General features: G+C 36.0%; 1 protein-coding gene and 2 long non-coding RNA genes across 3 annotated transcripts; all 3 read left to right on the forward strand.

Moving 5' to 3' along the window:
- The first annotated feature begins 3891 nt into the window (after window positions 1–3891).
- LOC138913651 (uncharacterized) lies at window positions 3892–8439 on the forward strand. Its single transcript, XR_011419462.1, has 3 exons — window positions 3892–4601; window positions 4663–6935; window positions 7893–8439. It is a non-coding gene; the product is annotated as an uncharacterized lncRNA (long non-coding RNA).
- A 7337-nt stretch (window positions 8440–15776) lies between these two features.
- LOC138913419 (uncharacterized) lies at window positions 15777–16866 on the forward strand. Its single transcript, XR_011419162.1, has 3 exons — window positions 15777–15977; window positions 16192–16267; window positions 16711–16866. It is a non-coding gene; the product is annotated as an uncharacterized lncRNA (long non-coding RNA).
- Window positions 16867–17948: 1082 nt separating this feature from the next.
- CtsL3 (Cathepsin L3) lies at window positions 17949–18998 on the forward strand. The gene has a single exon (XM_017138479.3). The coding sequence runs from the start codon at window positions 17949–17951 to the stop codon at window positions 18957–18959; it is 1011 nt and encodes a 336-aa protein (XP_016993968.1). The 3' UTR covers window positions 18960–18998.
- The last annotated feature ends 125 nt before the right edge of the window (window positions 18999–19123 follow it).

Below are 19123 nucleotides of genomic sequence, written 5' to 3' on the forward strand. Positions count from 1 at the left end.
GGGAGATGGATATATAAAATTTTGATTACGGATAACTTTTTAATGAATAGTCCGATTTGAAAAATGTCTTCTACATTTCGATCGGTATAAATATACACAACAAAATTGCATTTATACTTCTCGGAAATCTTTAAAGGTGTGGGCGCCAGACAGGGGGCGTGGTGCTCGGCTGAAATAAACTTGAGCTGCGTAGGAAGTAGGGTTGTTAAAAAATCGATAGTGGACACCATCGATGTTTTGGCTATCGATGGTGGTCACTATCGATACTATCGATAGTAAAGAAAATAAAAAACAAACTCTTAAAATAAAGGAAAATTATAAAAAACAAATTATTGAAAATATGTGGTTTAAAATTAAAAAAATTAAAAAAAATTAAAATTAATTATAAAATTAAAATACCGTCGTGTTCTTAGTATATACTTTAAAATCCTTTTTTTCCTTAAAATATACCAAAAGTTGCATGTAAAATTCAATTATTTTTTTGGAGCGATAGTATCGATTGTGGATTCAAACCATCGATGTTTCTTAAATATTAAAACCATCGATAGTATCGATAGTGCTATCGATTTTTTTGAAATCAAAATAATATCTTTGTTGATTTTTATTACATTCTCTTCTACTCTGGGATATGACTATTTTTAAATATTTCTGAATTTCGATTTTAATTTAAAAAAGATCGAACTACTATATCATATAGCTGCCATAGAAACGATCGAAAAATTAATGTAAAATAATAGGAAATTTAACATTTTTGCGATTTGTAAATTAATAGGAAAAATCTGCAAGGGTATATAAGCTTCGGCTAGCCGAACGTAGCTTCCATTCCACTATAGGCTGGATGACCACTTTAGGTGGCCAAAAGTAATTTTTTGAAAGTCCTTAAAATTAGGATCCAATGATGTCATTTTGTTAGGATAACATCAGACTTTAATGTTACATACCAGAAATTTTAACAGAGGCTCGCACTGTTAAGGTACAGGCTGTTAAAACAGCTGTTGGCAGTGACGGTCGCACGTGGATCAAATAATTTAATAAAAACAAGAACTTTTAAATTAATTCAAAGAGCAATTTAGAACGATTATAACAACCGGTGCTTTACGGCATCGAAAGAGAGTGGATTAAACTAATTATTTGTATATTTTAAGTGTTAAAATATAATGCGGATTCTTTGCAATTGACAATTTATTTATACCCCTTTAACTTTTAACAATTCGAAATAAAAACTCATCTTTAAATAGACAAACAAAGAGAATGTGACCTAGTTTCACCTTAATATTTATACTGGGTTGTGGGGATTTCGATTCTTGTCATATGAATGTAATTTGAAGGTCCACTTTTGCCCACTTTTTCCAAAATCTGTATTTAAAGGCCTCGACCTAAAACGGCAAAACACACGCAAAATTGGTGCACAAATGTCAATTGCAATGATATTTTTAATGAACGGTATACAGGTATCTTTCTAATTATATATTAGTAATTAAAAAATTTTTTAACACCATCTTTTCAAAAGAATAACTTTGTTAAAAAGTATTTTTTAATTTTTTGTGTTTCTTATATTGATTTTAATAATTAAAACTCTAATAATTAAACTAACTAAACTTTAATAATTAAAACAAAAAAATGGAAGTCACTCAATTTTTTTTTGGTAATTATATTCTTTTTATTATAAACAAAACAATACAAAAATATAATTTTTAAAGTTTATTTTTGTCATAAAAAAAATTTTTTTTTTTGAAAAAAGGCGTGACCATGCCCATTTTTTCATAAAAAACATAAATTTAATATTATATATGCAATTAAAAAAAAAAAACCTTTAAATTGTTGCTTCGTTTTTAAGTTATTAATTAAGGCCACAAAAAGTGGTCATCCAGCCTATAGTGCATTCTTGTTAATAAGATAAGATAATGAGATGAATTTGGGAAAATCTTTAGAAATTAAAATATTTCTGTTTTTCACCACTCCAAAGGTAGATAACTATCCCTTCAACGGCGCCCATTAGACCGATAAAACACAATTGTCAGACATTTCCAATCATATTTTGTTTCTTTCCGAAAAATGCAAAAGGTCCGCCAATACAAGCCAATCTCCACCCATTCGCCCCTTTGTGCAAGTTGGACCTTTCGGTTTGCGCCGATTTTTTTTCTTTTTGTTTTTGCTGTGTAAATCGCAGTTACAAATGCAAATGTAACTAAACCAATAATATTTTCAACTGGATGGGGAAAACTGGGAAACTAACCAACAAATCTGGAAAGCAGCTGTGCCAATTCACTGTAAAAGATTTTACAGGTTTTCAGTTTCATCAACACAAATGCAAAAAAAAAAAAAAAAATAAGTATATATTTCTGATTTTATCAAAGGCATTAAGTTTACTTTTTTACTTCTAGTATTAAACCTTAAAACATTTGTTTATTTACATTATTTAGTAGCTTACAATGATTATTCACGAATTTCGGTAGACTATAATATATTTAATCCTGACTTAAGTTATAAAAAGTTGTTATTACTTTAGAGACAAACACAATTTTTTGCCCAGTGTGTCTTGCTATTTGTTCAAAATGACCGAACAGATGAAGTGGGTGGGGAAAAGTAAAACTGGTTGGGGCGTCCATGTGCAGCATGACTTTTCTATATATGACCAGCAAGTCGGTTGCATTTTTTACCAACGCGAGTGGCAAATTCGAGAAGCAGCTTTGCCAATTCCAACACCCTTGCTAAAGTTAATTGCCGTGCAATTTTTGTATGCATAAATAACGGTAAATTTGTTATACACATCATTTTGATTGCGCACGCTAAATCATCACAACAGCAGATGACGAAAAACATTTGCCCCGTGCCCAAATGCGCGTAAAAACACTCCAAATGACTCACAAAAGGATAGCAAAAAAATATTTATTTATACGAAGTGTGCCGGCGAAACGAATTTTGATTTAAATCAAATACAATATTTAAATATCAGAATGTTAGCCTTCGCCAAATGAATAATGGCGAAATATTTTTACAACTATTTGGCGTCGACCCCTCCCGGATGGCAAATAAAATATATTATCTCAAGCTTCGAAATAATCGTTTGAAAATTGTGTGTTGTATTTTTAAATGGATTGTATTAACAGCATTTGCAGTCAGTCACAGCGGCAATAAGTGATGTTGCTCAATCAAAATACTAGTCGGTAGTAAACACTTTTTAAAGGAGCTTTACATAGTTATACATGATAATTGAATCAAAAGGCTTTTCTATGTGTACTATTCAAACATTAAAAAATCGAAAAGAAAATCGTCTAATGTTGCTAACAAAAAAAATTTCATTAATACCAAATGGACTTCAAATGCACAATTTTCGAAATGCAACAAAACAGCATATGAAATCAATAGCTGCATCGATTTCTCGATGAATCATCGTTAAGCTTTTAACAGTAAATGATAACTTATTTATACAATTTTTGAAAACATCAAGCACAGGACAGAACTGGAGCCGCGCTGACATTTAATCTTATTGATTGATGACAGACTGTCAGACTGCGGCCCCAAGGAAGACCCAAGCAAAATAGCGACGACAGGCATGGCAATCGCACTTAGAACTGTTTGCAATCCCAAAAAGCGACGACGAAGTGCAACACATTGGCGGATAAAGAAGCCGCGGCGGCAGTACCAAGTCGAGCATCAGGAAACATACCACAACCATAAAGACTTAAAACACAGCAAAAACAAAAGGTTCAGTTAATTTAAAAATAATGTTTTATTTCGAAAATCGGCTGATAAAAACTAAACCATATAAGGGCAAAATGCATTAGACTGTTTCATTTAATGAAATATACCTATTATTTAAAGGGCATGCAGGATCAAACTCCTTGTATTTATATTTCAACAAAACTTTATTTGTAATAATTTGGACGCAGTACAAAATATGTGTCAAAAGTATTAGCTTTGGTCTGAAATCAATGGAATTAACACTAAATTCCTCATTAAAGCTCTTGATTTAGTTTTTATGTTTTATAGTCATTTAAGTAAGTTTTTTCGGCCAGTGCACTTGTACAGACTATGCAGACTGGCAGCTGTGTAAAATTCATCTGTCATCGCGTGTGTAGCGCCAAAGCTTATGACGTTAATCCTTTAAATGCGCCAAATGCATGCAAAACTTTCCAACTGCAGCCCTAAAAGTATGGCATATACGTACTTCAGCTGCAGAATCGTCAACGGCAACGACAGGGGCTGAAGCTTTCGCAAATTGTAGAAATTGTATGCCTTGGCATGTGGAAAAGCGGGGAAATGCGGGGAAATCCCTGCGAAAAGTGGGAGTGGTGCTGAAGGTGTCAACGTGTGTGCGAAGGTTTTGTATCTGCGCGACAAAATCAACCAACCGAAAGCGTTCAATCATCGTTAGTTACCATATTCCGCGGCCTCCCTACCCCCCAACATTCCAACTCCCGATCCCAAAAGAGTGACGGGCCAGGTAAGCCGAGTCGTAAAATAAAACGCACAAACAGGCCCAGAAATAGAAGCGAAACTGAAGAGAAAAACAGAAAAGGGGAAAAAGAGGAAAGTAACACGAGCAAGGATATAGCCAAAGTTGCAAAAGTTGCCAAAGGAGAGCTGCATATTTTTGCGTTCGTTCGCATAAACTGGGTTAGATCGCGCACTTAATACAAATTCATGAATATTTTATAGACGTTTCGTGCCGGCAAGGATGAGTAGTAACAACGTGAGGGAAGGAGGATCCGCGTCTGCTCCCTTTTTTCGGCTTACATCAATTTAATGTAATTAAACGACGCTTAGAGGTTTCACGTAATCAAATTCAAATTACAAATGCCAAAAGAGGACTCCGAGAAGAGCAGCCATTTGCTGCAGTCGTGTGCTAAAAAGAGAGTTGACATCAAGAATTTTTGATTTAACCAAGTGCATGATCTATGACAGCCAATGTGTCCCGCACAAAGACAGCCAGCTCAAGCTCGAGCTCTATGATGGGACACAGGACCCACAGATGGAGAGCCGTAACACTGGGAAAAAGTTCAAAGAAAGGGTTCCTAAATATGGATTAATAGCTTTTTATTTTAGTTATTTATTTTCGAATTTTTTTAGTTTTATGAAATTTTGTATCTATATTTCCAGTTTATTTTCAACAGGCATTTTTGATTGGAAAACTACCTAAGTACACCGAAAAAAAATTACACTATGCAGCATCAAAAATTTACCTCGATGGATGCTATATTTTTGGATTCGTTACGAATTCCCAAGTTAAACTGCGTTTTCCAAAAAGTTCCCCGACGCAAGGATTCTTAGCAAAAGGACCTCAAAGTTCGAAAAAAGCTGAAATTGGTTAACTTTGCGGAGCTCTCAGAGGCAAATGGATACATGGTTTGATTCGATGTTAAAGTTTTTTAAAACATACACCTTTTATCTTTCAAACCCCATACTTAAAATAATTTTAGGATTTTTTTTATGGCAGAAATAAATTCCAGAAAACATAGTCAAAAAACTTAAAAACATACAACTGCGGTCAAAATAGTAGTAGTGTTGCCGCCTTGTGTTTTTAAAAGTTTGTTGTTGTAATTGATCTCTTCCTGGTAATATTGTATTGATTATAATTTTACTATTAGACTAATTGGATAAAAAAAAGTTACAACATCAAACTTTTAAAAACACAAGGCGGCAACACTACTACTATTTTGACCGCAGTTGTATGTTTTTAAGTTTTTTGACTATGTTTCCTGGAATTTATTTCTGCCATAAAAAAAATCCTAAAATTATTTTAAGTATGGGGTTTGAAAGATAAAGGGTGTATCTTTTAAAAAACTTTAACATTGAATCAAACCATGCATCCATTTGCCTCTAAAAGCTCCGCAAAGTTGGCCAATTTCACCATTTTTCGAACTTTGAGGTCCTTTTGCTTAGACTCCTTGCGTCGGGGAACTTTTTGGAAAACGCAGTTTAACTTGGGAATTCGTAACGAATCCAAAAATATAGCATCCGTCGAGGTAAATTTAAAAAACAGTAAAAATGCTGCACAGTGTTATCAAAGAAACTAAACTATTCGTACATTAATTTTAAACTGTTGATTTTAAAATATATTTTAATAAGATGAGTAATAAATTAATAACTTCGGGAGTGTTATAGTTAAACCATCGGTATATAATTTAAACCACAAAATGTGAACTTTATGAAGTCGTAACAGTCAATACTACACTTGAGTTTATACCATATTACCATGAACGCTTGGGAAATCTCTATAGAGCTAATAAACTCATTAAGTTTGGAAATGGTTGAAGTTCATCAGTACTTTACCTTCCATGACGCTATTGTATCACAAATAGTTAGGGAACATTTCTGTAACATTTCTTTGATATCACCTTTTCAATCACAAATAGTCTGGGAACATTTCTGTAACATTTCTTTGATATCACCTTTTCCATATATGGATAGCACATATGCTGACACAAATTTTTGACCTTATTAAAATCTTTATGAGATATGAATCATCTCACTACCGATTTTTTGAGCTTTTTCGCCGAGTGTCGTATGACTGCGAGCCGCATTTGCTTGGCTTACTCGTCTATTGCCAGTCAAGAGTTAACACGAATCAATTACGCAGACACACACACAGGAGCGAATACTTTCCCGGAAAACTCGAAAGATGGATGCAAGAACATGGAGATGGGGATTGGGATAGGGATTGGTATTGGGATGGAGATAGAGACAGAGATGGGGACACAAAGAGACAGTACCAAAGCTATGGACTGTGGACCATCGACTCAACGACTGACTGGCAGTCTGACTGGATGCGAAGAACTCGGCTGGCTGCTGCTGTCAAATGACATTTGACTTGGCTGCTGGGCCAAGGATTTACAATTTAAAGCAAGTGGCCAATAAACCAGATGAACGACCATTCGAATCCCATGCCCCCTACCTGGGGTTTCTGAAGAGGTCCAGAATATTTGACTGACGTAAGTGTATCCCCAGTGTGTGTGCTATATGTGCGGCAGTGCTCAAATGCCGGAAAAGCGCTCAATGCCAAAGCAATTGGGTTTATGGCCCGTGTATGTGAGTGTGTCCGACTAGTGGAGAACGGTAAACGATGGCCGAAGGGTAATAAAAACCATAATTACAACATAAATGACAGATGTTACACCGTCGCCGGGATACGTACATATATGGTTAGAGCCACAGATAGCCGGCCAAATAAGTGGGGAGCACACATATTAACAGCTATTAACAAACTATAAAGCTCAAATGGCTGGCTATTGTTTCAGGTGATTAAACGACGGCTAATTGATGGCTGCGGCACAGAAGGAAAATAATAATTATGGACATATGGAATGCGAAAAAACGTAGAGCAAATGACAGATTCCAAATACAGTTGAACAGATTTACATGCAATTGAATCCCACCATTTAAGGTCAAAAATCTAACATTACCATTTCACACCATGCCTTAAAGTAGCGGCATCTATCGGAAAATTAATTATTATCTCATAACTTTTAAAGAGTGGTCCAATTTAAAAAATGTTTCTTGTTTTACATTTTGGTGGGTAAACTAAGTTGCATTTACAGTTTATTATTAATTTTAATGGTACACAATAAGTTTAAACATAGTTATATCTGAGAATGGTCTACAAATCCTAATATCTTAAATATTTGAAATCCAGAATCGCCTTTTGATGTTTTTGGTAAGCCTATTCTCGTATTTTGATAAAGAATACATATTTGAATTGAAATCAGTTATGATCGTACTGTGTCCGAATCACCAATAAAACAAAGGAATTTCACGTTTGCCGACTTGGTTTGTATCGATTGTGATACTGCAGTTTAGCTCAATGAAGATTAGCCTAGTTTTTGATCAGTATAGATTTAAAAATGCTTATATGCTTAGACTAACCCTAGTTTTATTGGACCTCTGTGCAGGATCAGCTTAAATCATCTGAATGCTGTGTACCTCAACCACTACCAGGCAGAAACAATTTCAATTAGGATGCGCCGTTGTACGAGGATGCTGAACCAAAGATAACTGCGCGATTTTGGATTGCAAGTAATCAATGCAAATACCCGACAATGGCCAATGGTACCGGCTCGCTATCAGTACATTGCCATCTCCATCGAAGTACTGCCACCACCAAAACCACCGCAGCGGCATTCAAAATAGATGCACTACTCGATCCGAGGGCTTACTGCTTTTTGGGCCGGCGGGACTGAGGAGCACTGGGACTGCATTTTGCGTAACTCATTAGGACCTTACCTCATTTGGCGATGGATGAGTGGGCGGAGCAGTCGATGGCAAACACCCCGCAGCGGGACAGGAACCGGAGGATGCGATTCCGGAACGAGGACCTGCCGGATTGATCAGGAGCGCATTCGATAGACGTTTAACAACTGTATCAGGGTCTGCACTTCCAAAAAAAAAATGATTAGGCTGTATTATTTAGGTACAATTAAAAAGTTTTCCAAGAAAATAAACGAAATGAAGGCTATATTTATAACGTTTTTGCAAAAGCCAGGATATTAACATGCAATATTGTAATATATAACTTTATTTAAAAACAATGGGCCCTGTTCTAGTTTTCACTTCCGAAAGATTCACAAGGAATCGAGTTTCTCAGACCTGTTCCAGGAGTCACTTCCAAAAGAATTGCAAGGATTTAAATATCCCTCGATGTTACTCTGTTAACTTCCGAAAAATTCACATGGAAACTTTCCGCCAACCATTTGACAGGCGGACTTAAATCCGCTAGCATGAAATCAAATTCACTTCCGAGTAAAAACTGGAACAGACCGGTATGTTTGTATCAGAAAACTTTATTATTGAGTTTTTGGTAAGCCAATTATTAAAAGTACAAAAAAATTGTTTTATGTGTAAGGACATCGCTACCATGGTTGCAATTTCATTCATCGGCGTTTGCACATCGTCAGCGCGTACGTCGATGCCTTGCATTGTGAATTTTTCCGCCCACTAAATTGTGGTTAGCAGGTTCAATCCGCACACCCACCACGCGCACGCCCACATCCACCGCCCCTTTTACAGACCCACAATTTCCCATTGCATTGCTGTGTGTATGTCACGTTTTCCACTTGCATGACCACTTCCGCGGCAGCTTTTGGTTGGTCTCTTGGCTGCTGGCAGGATGTCTTGCATCAAACTGCGAGGCCAAATGAATCCTCCGCATTGCAAAATTAAGAATGTGGCTTAGAAAGCAGTAGCCAAGACTATCATCAATCACAAATGTTTCTATCGTTACTTCAGCGATTTCAAGTGGCGACAAAGATAAACCAAAGCGAATATTAAATATTACACATTAACTACAATTAAAAGCTAGCAAAGTCAAAACCTATGCACATACACTCATAAAAATTAATTTCTAAATTTTGGAAATCTCGCCATTGAATCGGCCTACCTTTGAAAATAGAAAAAAAATTTCTTGTTATTAGAAAATTGTCCTTTGAATACAGAAAACCTTTCTTGATGGAAAAAATTCAAGAAAGAATTTTTCTTAAAAATAGAAAAATGAAAATCTCATATGTTTGTTTTGCCGTCCCAGCCAAAACATTTTTGTACGTATTTAAGGACAAAATCACCTTCGAATATATGAATGAAATGACCCTAGAATATAGGAAAGTAGCCATTGACTTCCTTCGGCTGCCGAATGTTAACGACAAGAAAAACGAAGTGGGACGAAGGGCCTACCCGGCTACCGACTTCTCTGATCCCCCGAGCGTCAGTTGTGAAAAAAATTCGTGAGTGATGGACGTGATTTTCAAGCGGATAAGAGGTGAAGCCTTTTTCCGAATATTCAAAGGTATGTAAATATGTATATAATTTTTTGTATAGCGGGCGTACAATTGTGTGTATGTAATTAAAGGATACATTTCAAATCTCTTTACCAAGCGTATACCAATTTAGGTGAATTGTTTTTTAGCTAAGAGCTACGTACATACATACATTTGTACATAAATTTGTGGGTGTACAGTTCTATAATAACTTTATCTTATTACTCGCATTTTATTTATTTTTCAGAGTGAAAATACCTGCAATTGCAACAGCCAAATAATTTGTTTGTCGAAGCTGTAATTTTGTTTTAAAACCTTCTAAGGTAAGAAAAATATGTTGTATTTGTTTGACATACTTATGTATGCATGTACGCGGCTCACCCGATCTGAAACCCGATTTTCAACCCTTTCATATTCTGCTCCTCTCTCTCGCTCGCTTGACCTACGCGTCGCGACGTTTCTCTCTTCACCTTCTTAAAACTGACACGATCTGCCCTGCTTACATTCGGTCTCCCTTCGCGCAAAGGACTGTATGTAAATATATATGTATGTATGTACGTGTCTCTCCCGTGCCTCTCTCTCTCTCTGAAATTCGATTTTCAACCCTTCATTTTCTACCTGTCTTGCTCCTCTCTCTCGGTCGTCTGTCCAACGTGTTTGTATTTTGGCTATTATTAACATTACATTATTTCAAAAAAGTTGTTTATCTAAAAACAAATCATTGATATCCCAATAACTCTTTTTTTATAGATGAGGAAAGGCGAAGAAAACGGATCACCTTAGGTCATATGAAGTTCAACAGACCTTGGGTAATAATAATGTTTTCTTGAGTCAAAAATGTGTTATTTAAAAATGTTTAAATGTTAAGTGTTAAATGTTTTAAATGTAAATAAATATAATATGCAAAAGAAAAAACCAAGTTACATTTTATTTTTAGGGTTTCAGTGTTAATATAAAACTTCCTTTCAAGAAATATTATTTCTTAAATCAAGAAATAAAATTTCTTGAAAGGAAATTTAAACAAGAAAGAATTTTTCTTGTTTAAAAGGTGCCTTTCTAAAAAACCTTTTCTTGTTTTCAGAAATTTAATTTCTTGAAACAAGAAACAAACCACCTTTGAAACAAGAATCGCTTTTCTTGTTTTAAGAAATACTTTTTCTTGTTTTTATGGTGGCTTTCTAAAAAACCCTTTCTTGTTTTAAGAAATTTAATTTCTTAAAACAAGAAATATTTTTTCTTGTTTTAATGGTGCCTTTCAAAAAAACCATTTCTTGAAACAAAGGTGAGGTCGCCTTTGGCAAAAATTCAAGAAAGAATTTTCTAGATTTTAAGGAAATTCTTCGATTTTTTTTTATGAGTGTAGATACTAATTATAACTAGACCTCGGATTTTGCATTTTTGCATACTTTTTAAAGGATAAATAAATTAAGATAGATCCATTCCGAAAACACCAAAGTCCGTTTCAATAAAAATTTAGTTTAAAATTAATGGCATATGTTATTTTTTTTGCATATTTGCGTAAAATGCATATGCATAAAATTTGCAAAATATAAAATAAACTAAACTGTTCAAGATTGACCATTTCATAGCCAACCTAATTTACCCGAAGAAAATTGTTTGTTCCATTTCGTCATTTCTGAGATATCTATTTTTTTTCAAATTTAAGGAAACCATATTTATATTTCCAACGAGTAGGCGAGAAGGGGGCAAAAATAGTAATAGGGGCAGAATAGTTTTTAGAAGACATTTTTACCATTTTATAACTATATATAATTGAATAATTAATTAATTGAATAATTAATAATTAGGTAACTAATGGGTTCTAATCTAAAATAATAAGAAAATTTACCGATTTCAATCTTTATTTTAAGTTTATTTAAACTGCTTAAAATTCTAATTTTATTATAAGTTCAGATAAACATGTATTTTGCAATTCCCCGTTCTAGCTAGAGTCAGCCAAGTTAGCACATGTACTGCCCAACCCAACCAGAATCCCGTGGGAGGTGACGACCAAAGTGTTGCTTACAAATCTTAAGTTGGTATCAAATATGTACACACTGCCGTCGTCGATTAATTAACACATTGTCCGCAGGTATTACGCACTAAAAGCAGGTAGTCTACTGAAACTTTTCGTCACATTTCGTGATTAATTTTAATGGCCCACAAGCTGAGGATCCCCACGGACTTCGAGCCGGAACCCAAAACAGAAGTCAAAGTTAGAGGACCAAGGTAACGGATACAGATACGGAAACTGGCCAGGAGCTGTGGTCAACGTTGATTAGCCGCAATCACTTTGGACTCCGCTGGGACGAGTCGTTAACTGTCGAGAGTGCTCCATCGTCTAGTCGTTGGTCATGCATTTTCCATGAGCCCGGCACACGCACTACCTCCCAGAAGCCGAACTAACAGCCGTTTAGTGGACACTACTCCAGTCTACACAGAGAGAAAACGTTATTTGGAGAGAAACTGCATTTAAAATATTTAAAATGTTTGATCATTTTTATTTATTTTGTTGAAACATTAGCAAAACCTACATCATACATTAACCTTTACGGTTAAATTATATTAAATAAATCTATCAATTATAAATTTTTGTCGTGTAATTTCGAGAGAAGTGACCACGCACTGCCGCAAAAACAAATGCAATCGGCGGGGCACACACTCGCTCCCACTTGCCATTCCACTGCGTATCCCATCCGAGCTCGTATCTCTCAAATACATATTTAATAGAAAGAGCTTAGGCGTGCTGGGGCCTCCAAAGGGAAATGGTGAACTGCGAGGGGAGACATGTGGGTAGTTAAGCTGATTTTGGTACCTTTGTCTGCTGTTCCACAGAAGCTAATTAAAGGAACATGAATCTTTAACTGATCACAATAAGCAAAATATGTCGGTATAAATTGTCACAGTGCTAGGAATATAAATTGAAACGATTTATTTATTTTTTCCTATGTGGCGTTTCAAAATTGAACAATAATAGCTAATATATAGAAAGATCTCCTTAAAAGCATAACTAACATTAAAAATTTTTAGAAAAAAAAATTACAATTGAAATCATTTTAAAGAATATATTAATTTTCCTGCGTTATCCCACACATTTAAAAAAGGTAAATATAACCACGCAAGGTTGCTCCTACATGTTCTTAGAACAACGATGTGAAAACCTATTTAGGAATTTTTACACTGTCTATGAATTGGCTTCTAGATTTATTTATAATTGGAAAATAGGTTGAGCGTAATAATTCAGAAACTCAATTAGTTCCTGTGATTTTCTTATCTCCATATCTCATTAAAAATCATTCTAATTCAGTAGAATTCGTTTAAGTTAAGCACAAAAACCACCCAAATTCATTTTAAATAAATGGCATTGCCTTGTTTAAGCCGTTCAAATAAAATTCATAGGAAATCCTTAAGTTACTTTATTTCTAAGCTTACACTCGCTCAATTGAATTCTGCTTAATTTATACAATTGCATACATGTTTGTGTATTTTTGTTTGCCTCAACATAAATCTTAACAAAGCTAACAGCAATGCCAACAACAAATGCTGCTAACCATTTGTCAATTTTAAATACATTTATTGTATTTGCATGCCTGTCTAGTCCCCGTACAACGAAAGAAAAAGCAACAATAATTTAATAACCCACAAAGCGACAGACACACGCTCGCAGAAATACATGCAGACAAATAGACAGACATTCGAGCCAAGTTGCCTTGTTGGCCAAGTGTTGTGTCTATGAATTATTCAAATTCAATTATAAAAAACGCAATAAATAAAAAATGTTTATATGCAAAGGAGATAAGAGAGATAAATCCGAAAGAGGAGGAAAAACATTACTTGTGTATCGAATTCTCTAAGGACCCTTTTGATATAGTAAGTGCCGATTCAGTAATGAATGTTAAAGCAAGGTTATGAGTTTAATTGTGAAAAAATATTTATACCCGTTACTCGTAGAGTAAAAGGCTATATTCGTATTCGTGCAAAAGTATGTAACAGGGAGAAATAAGCCTTTTCGATCCTATAAAGTATATATATTCTTGATCAGGGTCACTAGCCGAGTCGATATAGCCATGTCTGTCTGTCCATCTGTCCATCTGTCCGTCTGTCCGTCTGTCTGTCTGTCTGTCCGTCCGTATGAACGCTGAGATCTCGGAAACTACAAAGGCTAGAAAGTTAAGATTACCCACACATATTCTTGGGCTTCCTACGCAGCCCACAATCGCCCACAAACGATTTTTAAATGTGTCTTGCGATAGATTTCGGAAAGGTAAAAATGCAATTTTATTGTAAAATAATTTGTTCCAATCGGACCATTCGTTAAAAAGTTATGCCCGATCAAAGTTTCATATCTCCATCTCCCTCGCACTCCCTTCAGCTAAGTATCGGGTATTAGATAGTCGGGGCACCCAATTATAGCGTTCTCTCTTGTTTTGAATTGAAATGTATTAAATTTGAATATTGTTTTATTTACATATTTTAAAAATATTGTTATTGCTCCAAGATATGAAAATACTTTTCTACTTTACAAATTCATTATTTTATACGTGTAAATATGTAACTAAAAATATATTTAGGCAAAATATTAGGTATACAAAACATTTTACTGTATCTGCCATTTCCGATGCTAGCCTTAAATTTTTTTAACAATGATTAATTTCTGATGTTCAATAATTTCTTGGATATCAACAATACTATGATCCCTGATAATATTGGCATACCCTTTTTCCTGTGGACCCAAGAACGTGCGGCAAATAGCAAGAGAAGCAAAACCAAAAAGGGAATATTTATTATTTGAAAAATACCTTGAGGCCGTGCGAACTTCGTGAGTTCATAAATAACATGCGGTCCAAAACGGGACAAAAACCAGAAAAAGTGCAGAGGGCAGCAAACAGAATTTGATAAGCGATAAGGAGCAGCGTCCCCGAGGCAGCCGTACAAATAATAATATTAGTAATAATAGTAATCAATGTGTAGTGTAAATAATAAATAACACCGGGCCGCTCTGGGTCCCAGAAAACGCCAATATATTGGTAAAAGATGATGAGGCGACGGACGGGACGGGACAGTCGGTCCTCAATGCTGGATGGCCCATGAGCGATTAGCCCCGGCACGCAACAGCCGTGAAGTGTGCTTACAAAGGTCAAAAGGAAGCCCCGAGTACAAACACACTCGGCGAGATAGAAAACATAAACAACATAAATTTATTTGCTGTTAGCCTAATGTTATTTATACCTTTCAATTACAATAACAGCAGGAACAGGAGCAGGGACAGGGCGGGGGCAGCGGGTCTGGGTCTCGGCAAAGTAAATAATAAACCATGACCCATCAGCAATCAGCCAGAAAAGTGGACCCCTTACCCCGCACTATGAAGCATAATGCGTGCGCATAAATAACTCGGCCATCTCTACAGGGCCATCCCCGCGAAAGGTGTGAATATTAAGCCGGTGGCAGCGCCAGTTCCCCAAAAATTTACGGTCGCCCGTAAAAGTTCCGCTCCAGTCATAACTCAAATTCATGCCTCCCAGGGGAAAGGGCTGCCGCCGCGTTGCCAACGCATTTGATTTTGGCGCCCGACTCCGGCACCAAAACGCCCGACAAATGAGGCAGCCAACCGCAGCAATATAATTCGGCAAATCTAGGGATGCAAAACGACATTAACGCGGGCTCAGCAGCCAACCGCCGGGTCTTCGCAGGGTTCTTATACCCAAAACGCGCGGATCAATCATTCCGGCCAACCTTTTGCCAGGCGACCTTAGTCCGATATCATCCAGTTACACTCATAAAAATTAATTTCTAAATTTTGGAAATCTCGCCATTGAATCGGCCTACCTTTGAAAATAGAAAAAAAATTTCTTGTTATTAGAAAATTGTCCTTTGAATACAGAAAACCTTTCTTGATGGAAAAAATTCAAGAAAGAATTTTTCTTAAAAATAGAAAAATGAAAATCTCATATGTTTGTTTTGCCGTCCCAGCCAAAACATTTTTGTACGTATTTAAGGACAAAATCACCTTCGAATATATGAATGAAATGACCCTAGAATATAGGAAAGTAGCCATTGACTTCCTTCGGCTGCCGAATGTTAACGACAAGAAAAACGAAGTGGGACGAAGGGCCTACCCGGCTACCGACTTCTCTGATCCCCCGAGCGTCAGTTGTGAAAAAAATTCGTGAGTGATGGACGTGATTTTCAAGCGGATAAGAGGTTAAGCCTTTTTCCAAATATTCAAAGGTATGTAAATATATAATTTTTTGTATAGCGGGCGTACAATTGTATGTATGTAATTAAAGGATAAATTTCAAATCTCTTTACCAAGCGTATACCAATTTAGTTGAATGGTTTTTTAGCTAAGAGCTACGTACATACATACATTTGTATATAAATCTGTGGGTGTAGAGTTCTATAATAACTTTATCTTATTACTCGCATTTTATTTATTTTTCAGAGTGAAAATACCTGCAGTTGCAACAGCCAAATAATTTGTTTGTCGAAGCTGTAATTTTGTTTTAAAACCTTCTAAGGTAAGAAAAATATGTTGTATTTGTTTGACATACTTATGTATGCATGTAAATATCTATGCATGTACGCGGCTCACCCGATCTGAAACCCGATTTTCAACCCTTTCATATTCTGCTCCTCTCTCTCGCTCGCTTGACCTACGCGTCGCGACGTTTCTCTCTACTCCTTCTTAAAATTGTCATGATCTGACCTGCTTACATTCGGTCTCCCTTCGCGCAAAGGACTGTATGTAAATATATATGTATGTATGTGGCTCTTTCTGAAATTAGATTTTCAACCCTTCCTTCTTCATTTTCTACCTGTCTTGCTCCTCTCTCGGTCGTCTGACCAACGTGTTTGTATTTTGGCTATTATTAACATTACATTATTATCTATTATCTAAAAACATCTATCTATTCTTATCTAAAAACAAATCATTGATATCCCAATAACTCTTTTTTTCCAGATGAGGAAAGCCGAAGAAAATAATTTTTTATGCCTGCAACTACATATTTGGTTATAATAATGTTTTCTTAAGTCAAAAATGTGTTATTTAAAATTGTTTAAATGTTCAGTGTTAAATGTTTTAAATTTAAATAAATAAAATATGCAAAAGAAAAAACCAAGTTACATTTTATTTTTAGGGTTTCAGTGTTAATATAAAACTTCCCTTCAAGAAATATTATTTCTTAAATCAAGAAATAAAATTTCTTGAAAGGAAATTTAAACAAGAAAGAATTTTTCTTGTTCAAAAGGTGCCTTTCTAAAAAACCCTTTCTTGTTTTAAGAAATTTAATTTCTTGAAACAAGAAACAAACCACCTTTGAAACAAGAATCGCCTTTCTTGTTTTAAGAAATATTTTTTCTTGTTTTTATGGTGGCTTTCTAAAAAACCCTTTCTTGTTTTAAGAAATTTAATTTCTTAAAACAAGAAATATTTTTTCTGGTTTTAATGGTGCCTTTCAAAAAAACCATTTCTTGAAACAAAGGTGAGGTCGCCTTTGGCAAAAATTCAAGAAAGAATTTTCTAGATTTTAAGGAAATTCTTCGATTTTTTTTTATGAGTGTAGCGTTCACCTTAAACTTAAAGGATTGTTTGAGATTAATCCTCTAACCAGCATTTATCAGCATTGTTTTGAATGAGCCTTTATGAGCTTACGTCTTTTAAATATAGTTCAAAGGTCAAGAAAATTCACAAAAATAAGTTAACACGATTAGGTCCGTTCGTTTACGCTTTCGAGGTTTAGGGGGTAGGCTTAAAAGAAAAAAGCAGACATAAAAAACGGGCCTAAAACTGTCGTACGAACAAGTGAATACCCCATCTCGGAATCTTCAAAAGCTCTTTGTTCTATGTGAATAAAATAGAATATTCGTTGAACTATTGCCAACACCTGGTCTAGAGATTGCTAGGAAATTATAGTTCAAGAAAAATCCTAATTGGTAATTTGAATTGATATCACAATATTTCTACATAACATTTACGTTGATTTCGAAATAATTTATTCAAGCTCATTATAATGAACGAAATTTTTGAAAAATTTATAAATAATTGTATTATCACCCTAAGCGAAATCTATATTGAATTACCAGTTCAAATAGATAACCCCACAAATTGCGTGCGTTGCACTCCAGTGCAGCTCTTGATTTTGAGCTAATCAAAATCTGAGTCAGTCTTAAATCGTTATTGAACCTGGTCAGATCGCCATGAGCTCACAGCGCCTGTTTGTACTTGAAGTGATTTTCCTTCTACTTTTCGTAGAAGGATTGACATCGGTGAGCGACTTAGAGTGGGACCAGTACAAGGATCAGTACAAGAAGCAGTACAGGTCCACCGACAATTACCACCGGGACCTGTACAACAAGAGAGTCCAGGTTGTGGCCGATCACAATAGGCTCTTTTCCGAGGGCAGCGTAGGATTCAAGTTGGGATTGAACGAGTTCTCCGACACAGATCAGAGTGTCCTCTTCAAGTTTCGAACTTCGATCCCAACTCCGCCGGAACCGAATACTTCCGGCGTTACGAAAACGTTGGGCTACAAGAGCTACGATCAAATAACCGAGGGAATAGACTGGCGCCAGAACGGCTATATATCGGCAGTGGAAAATCAGGGCACCCAGTGCCTGAGTTGCTGGGCCTTCTCCACCTCGGGAGTCCTTGAGGCGCATCTGGCGAAGAAGACGCGCTCCCAGTTAGTGCCACTTTCGCCCAAACATTTAGTGGACTGTGTTCCCTATCCGAATAATGGCTGCTACGGGGGTTGGGTGAGTGTGGCCTTCAACTACACGAAATATTACGGCATCGCCACCAAGGAATCCTATCCTTACGAGCCCAAGGGTGGGGAGTGCAGCTGGAACAGCTCATACAGTGCGGGCACCTTGCTGGGCCACGTCACTCTGACCAAATCCGATGAAAAAGAACTGGCCGAGGTGGTCTACAACATTGGACCCGTGGCCGTTTCCATTGACCACCTTCACGAAGAATTTGAACTGTACTCCGGTGGCATCATGAGGATTCCGGAGTGCAGGTCATCCAAGAAGGATCTAACACATTCCGTCCTTCTGGTGGGCTTTGGAACCGATCCGAAGTGGGGCGACTACTGGCTAATCAAGAACTCCTATGGAACCGCCTGGGGCGAGGATGGCTACTTTAAGTTGGCTCGAAACGCCAACAACATGTGTGGAGTGGCAACCCTTCCCCAATATCCCATTGTTTGAATAGGCTTAATTGGAAATTAATAAATATCTTTCAATATATTTAGGCCTACTTTTTTTATTCTTTATTCTTAATTTTTTACATATCCAAATTGTTTTAAAATTGCAGAGTGTCTTACTTTAGGAAGTTCAACTCTTTACGTTATCGTTGTTGTTATTGAATATTT

The sequence above is a fragment of the Drosophila takahashii genome, chromosome 3R, assembly GCF_030179915.1.
Source record: "Drosophila takahashii strain IR98-3 E-12201 chromosome 3R, DtakHiC1v2, whole genome shotgun sequence".
NCBI lineage: Eukaryota > Metazoa > Arthropoda > Insecta > Diptera > Drosophilidae > Drosophila > Drosophila takahashii.

Bases quoted from the DNA above. Each gene is read 5' to 3' on its own strand.
- CtsL3 (XM_017138479.3), top strand. From the start codon at position 17,949: ATGAGCTCACAGCGCCTGTTTGTACTTGAAGTGATTTTCCTTCTACTT.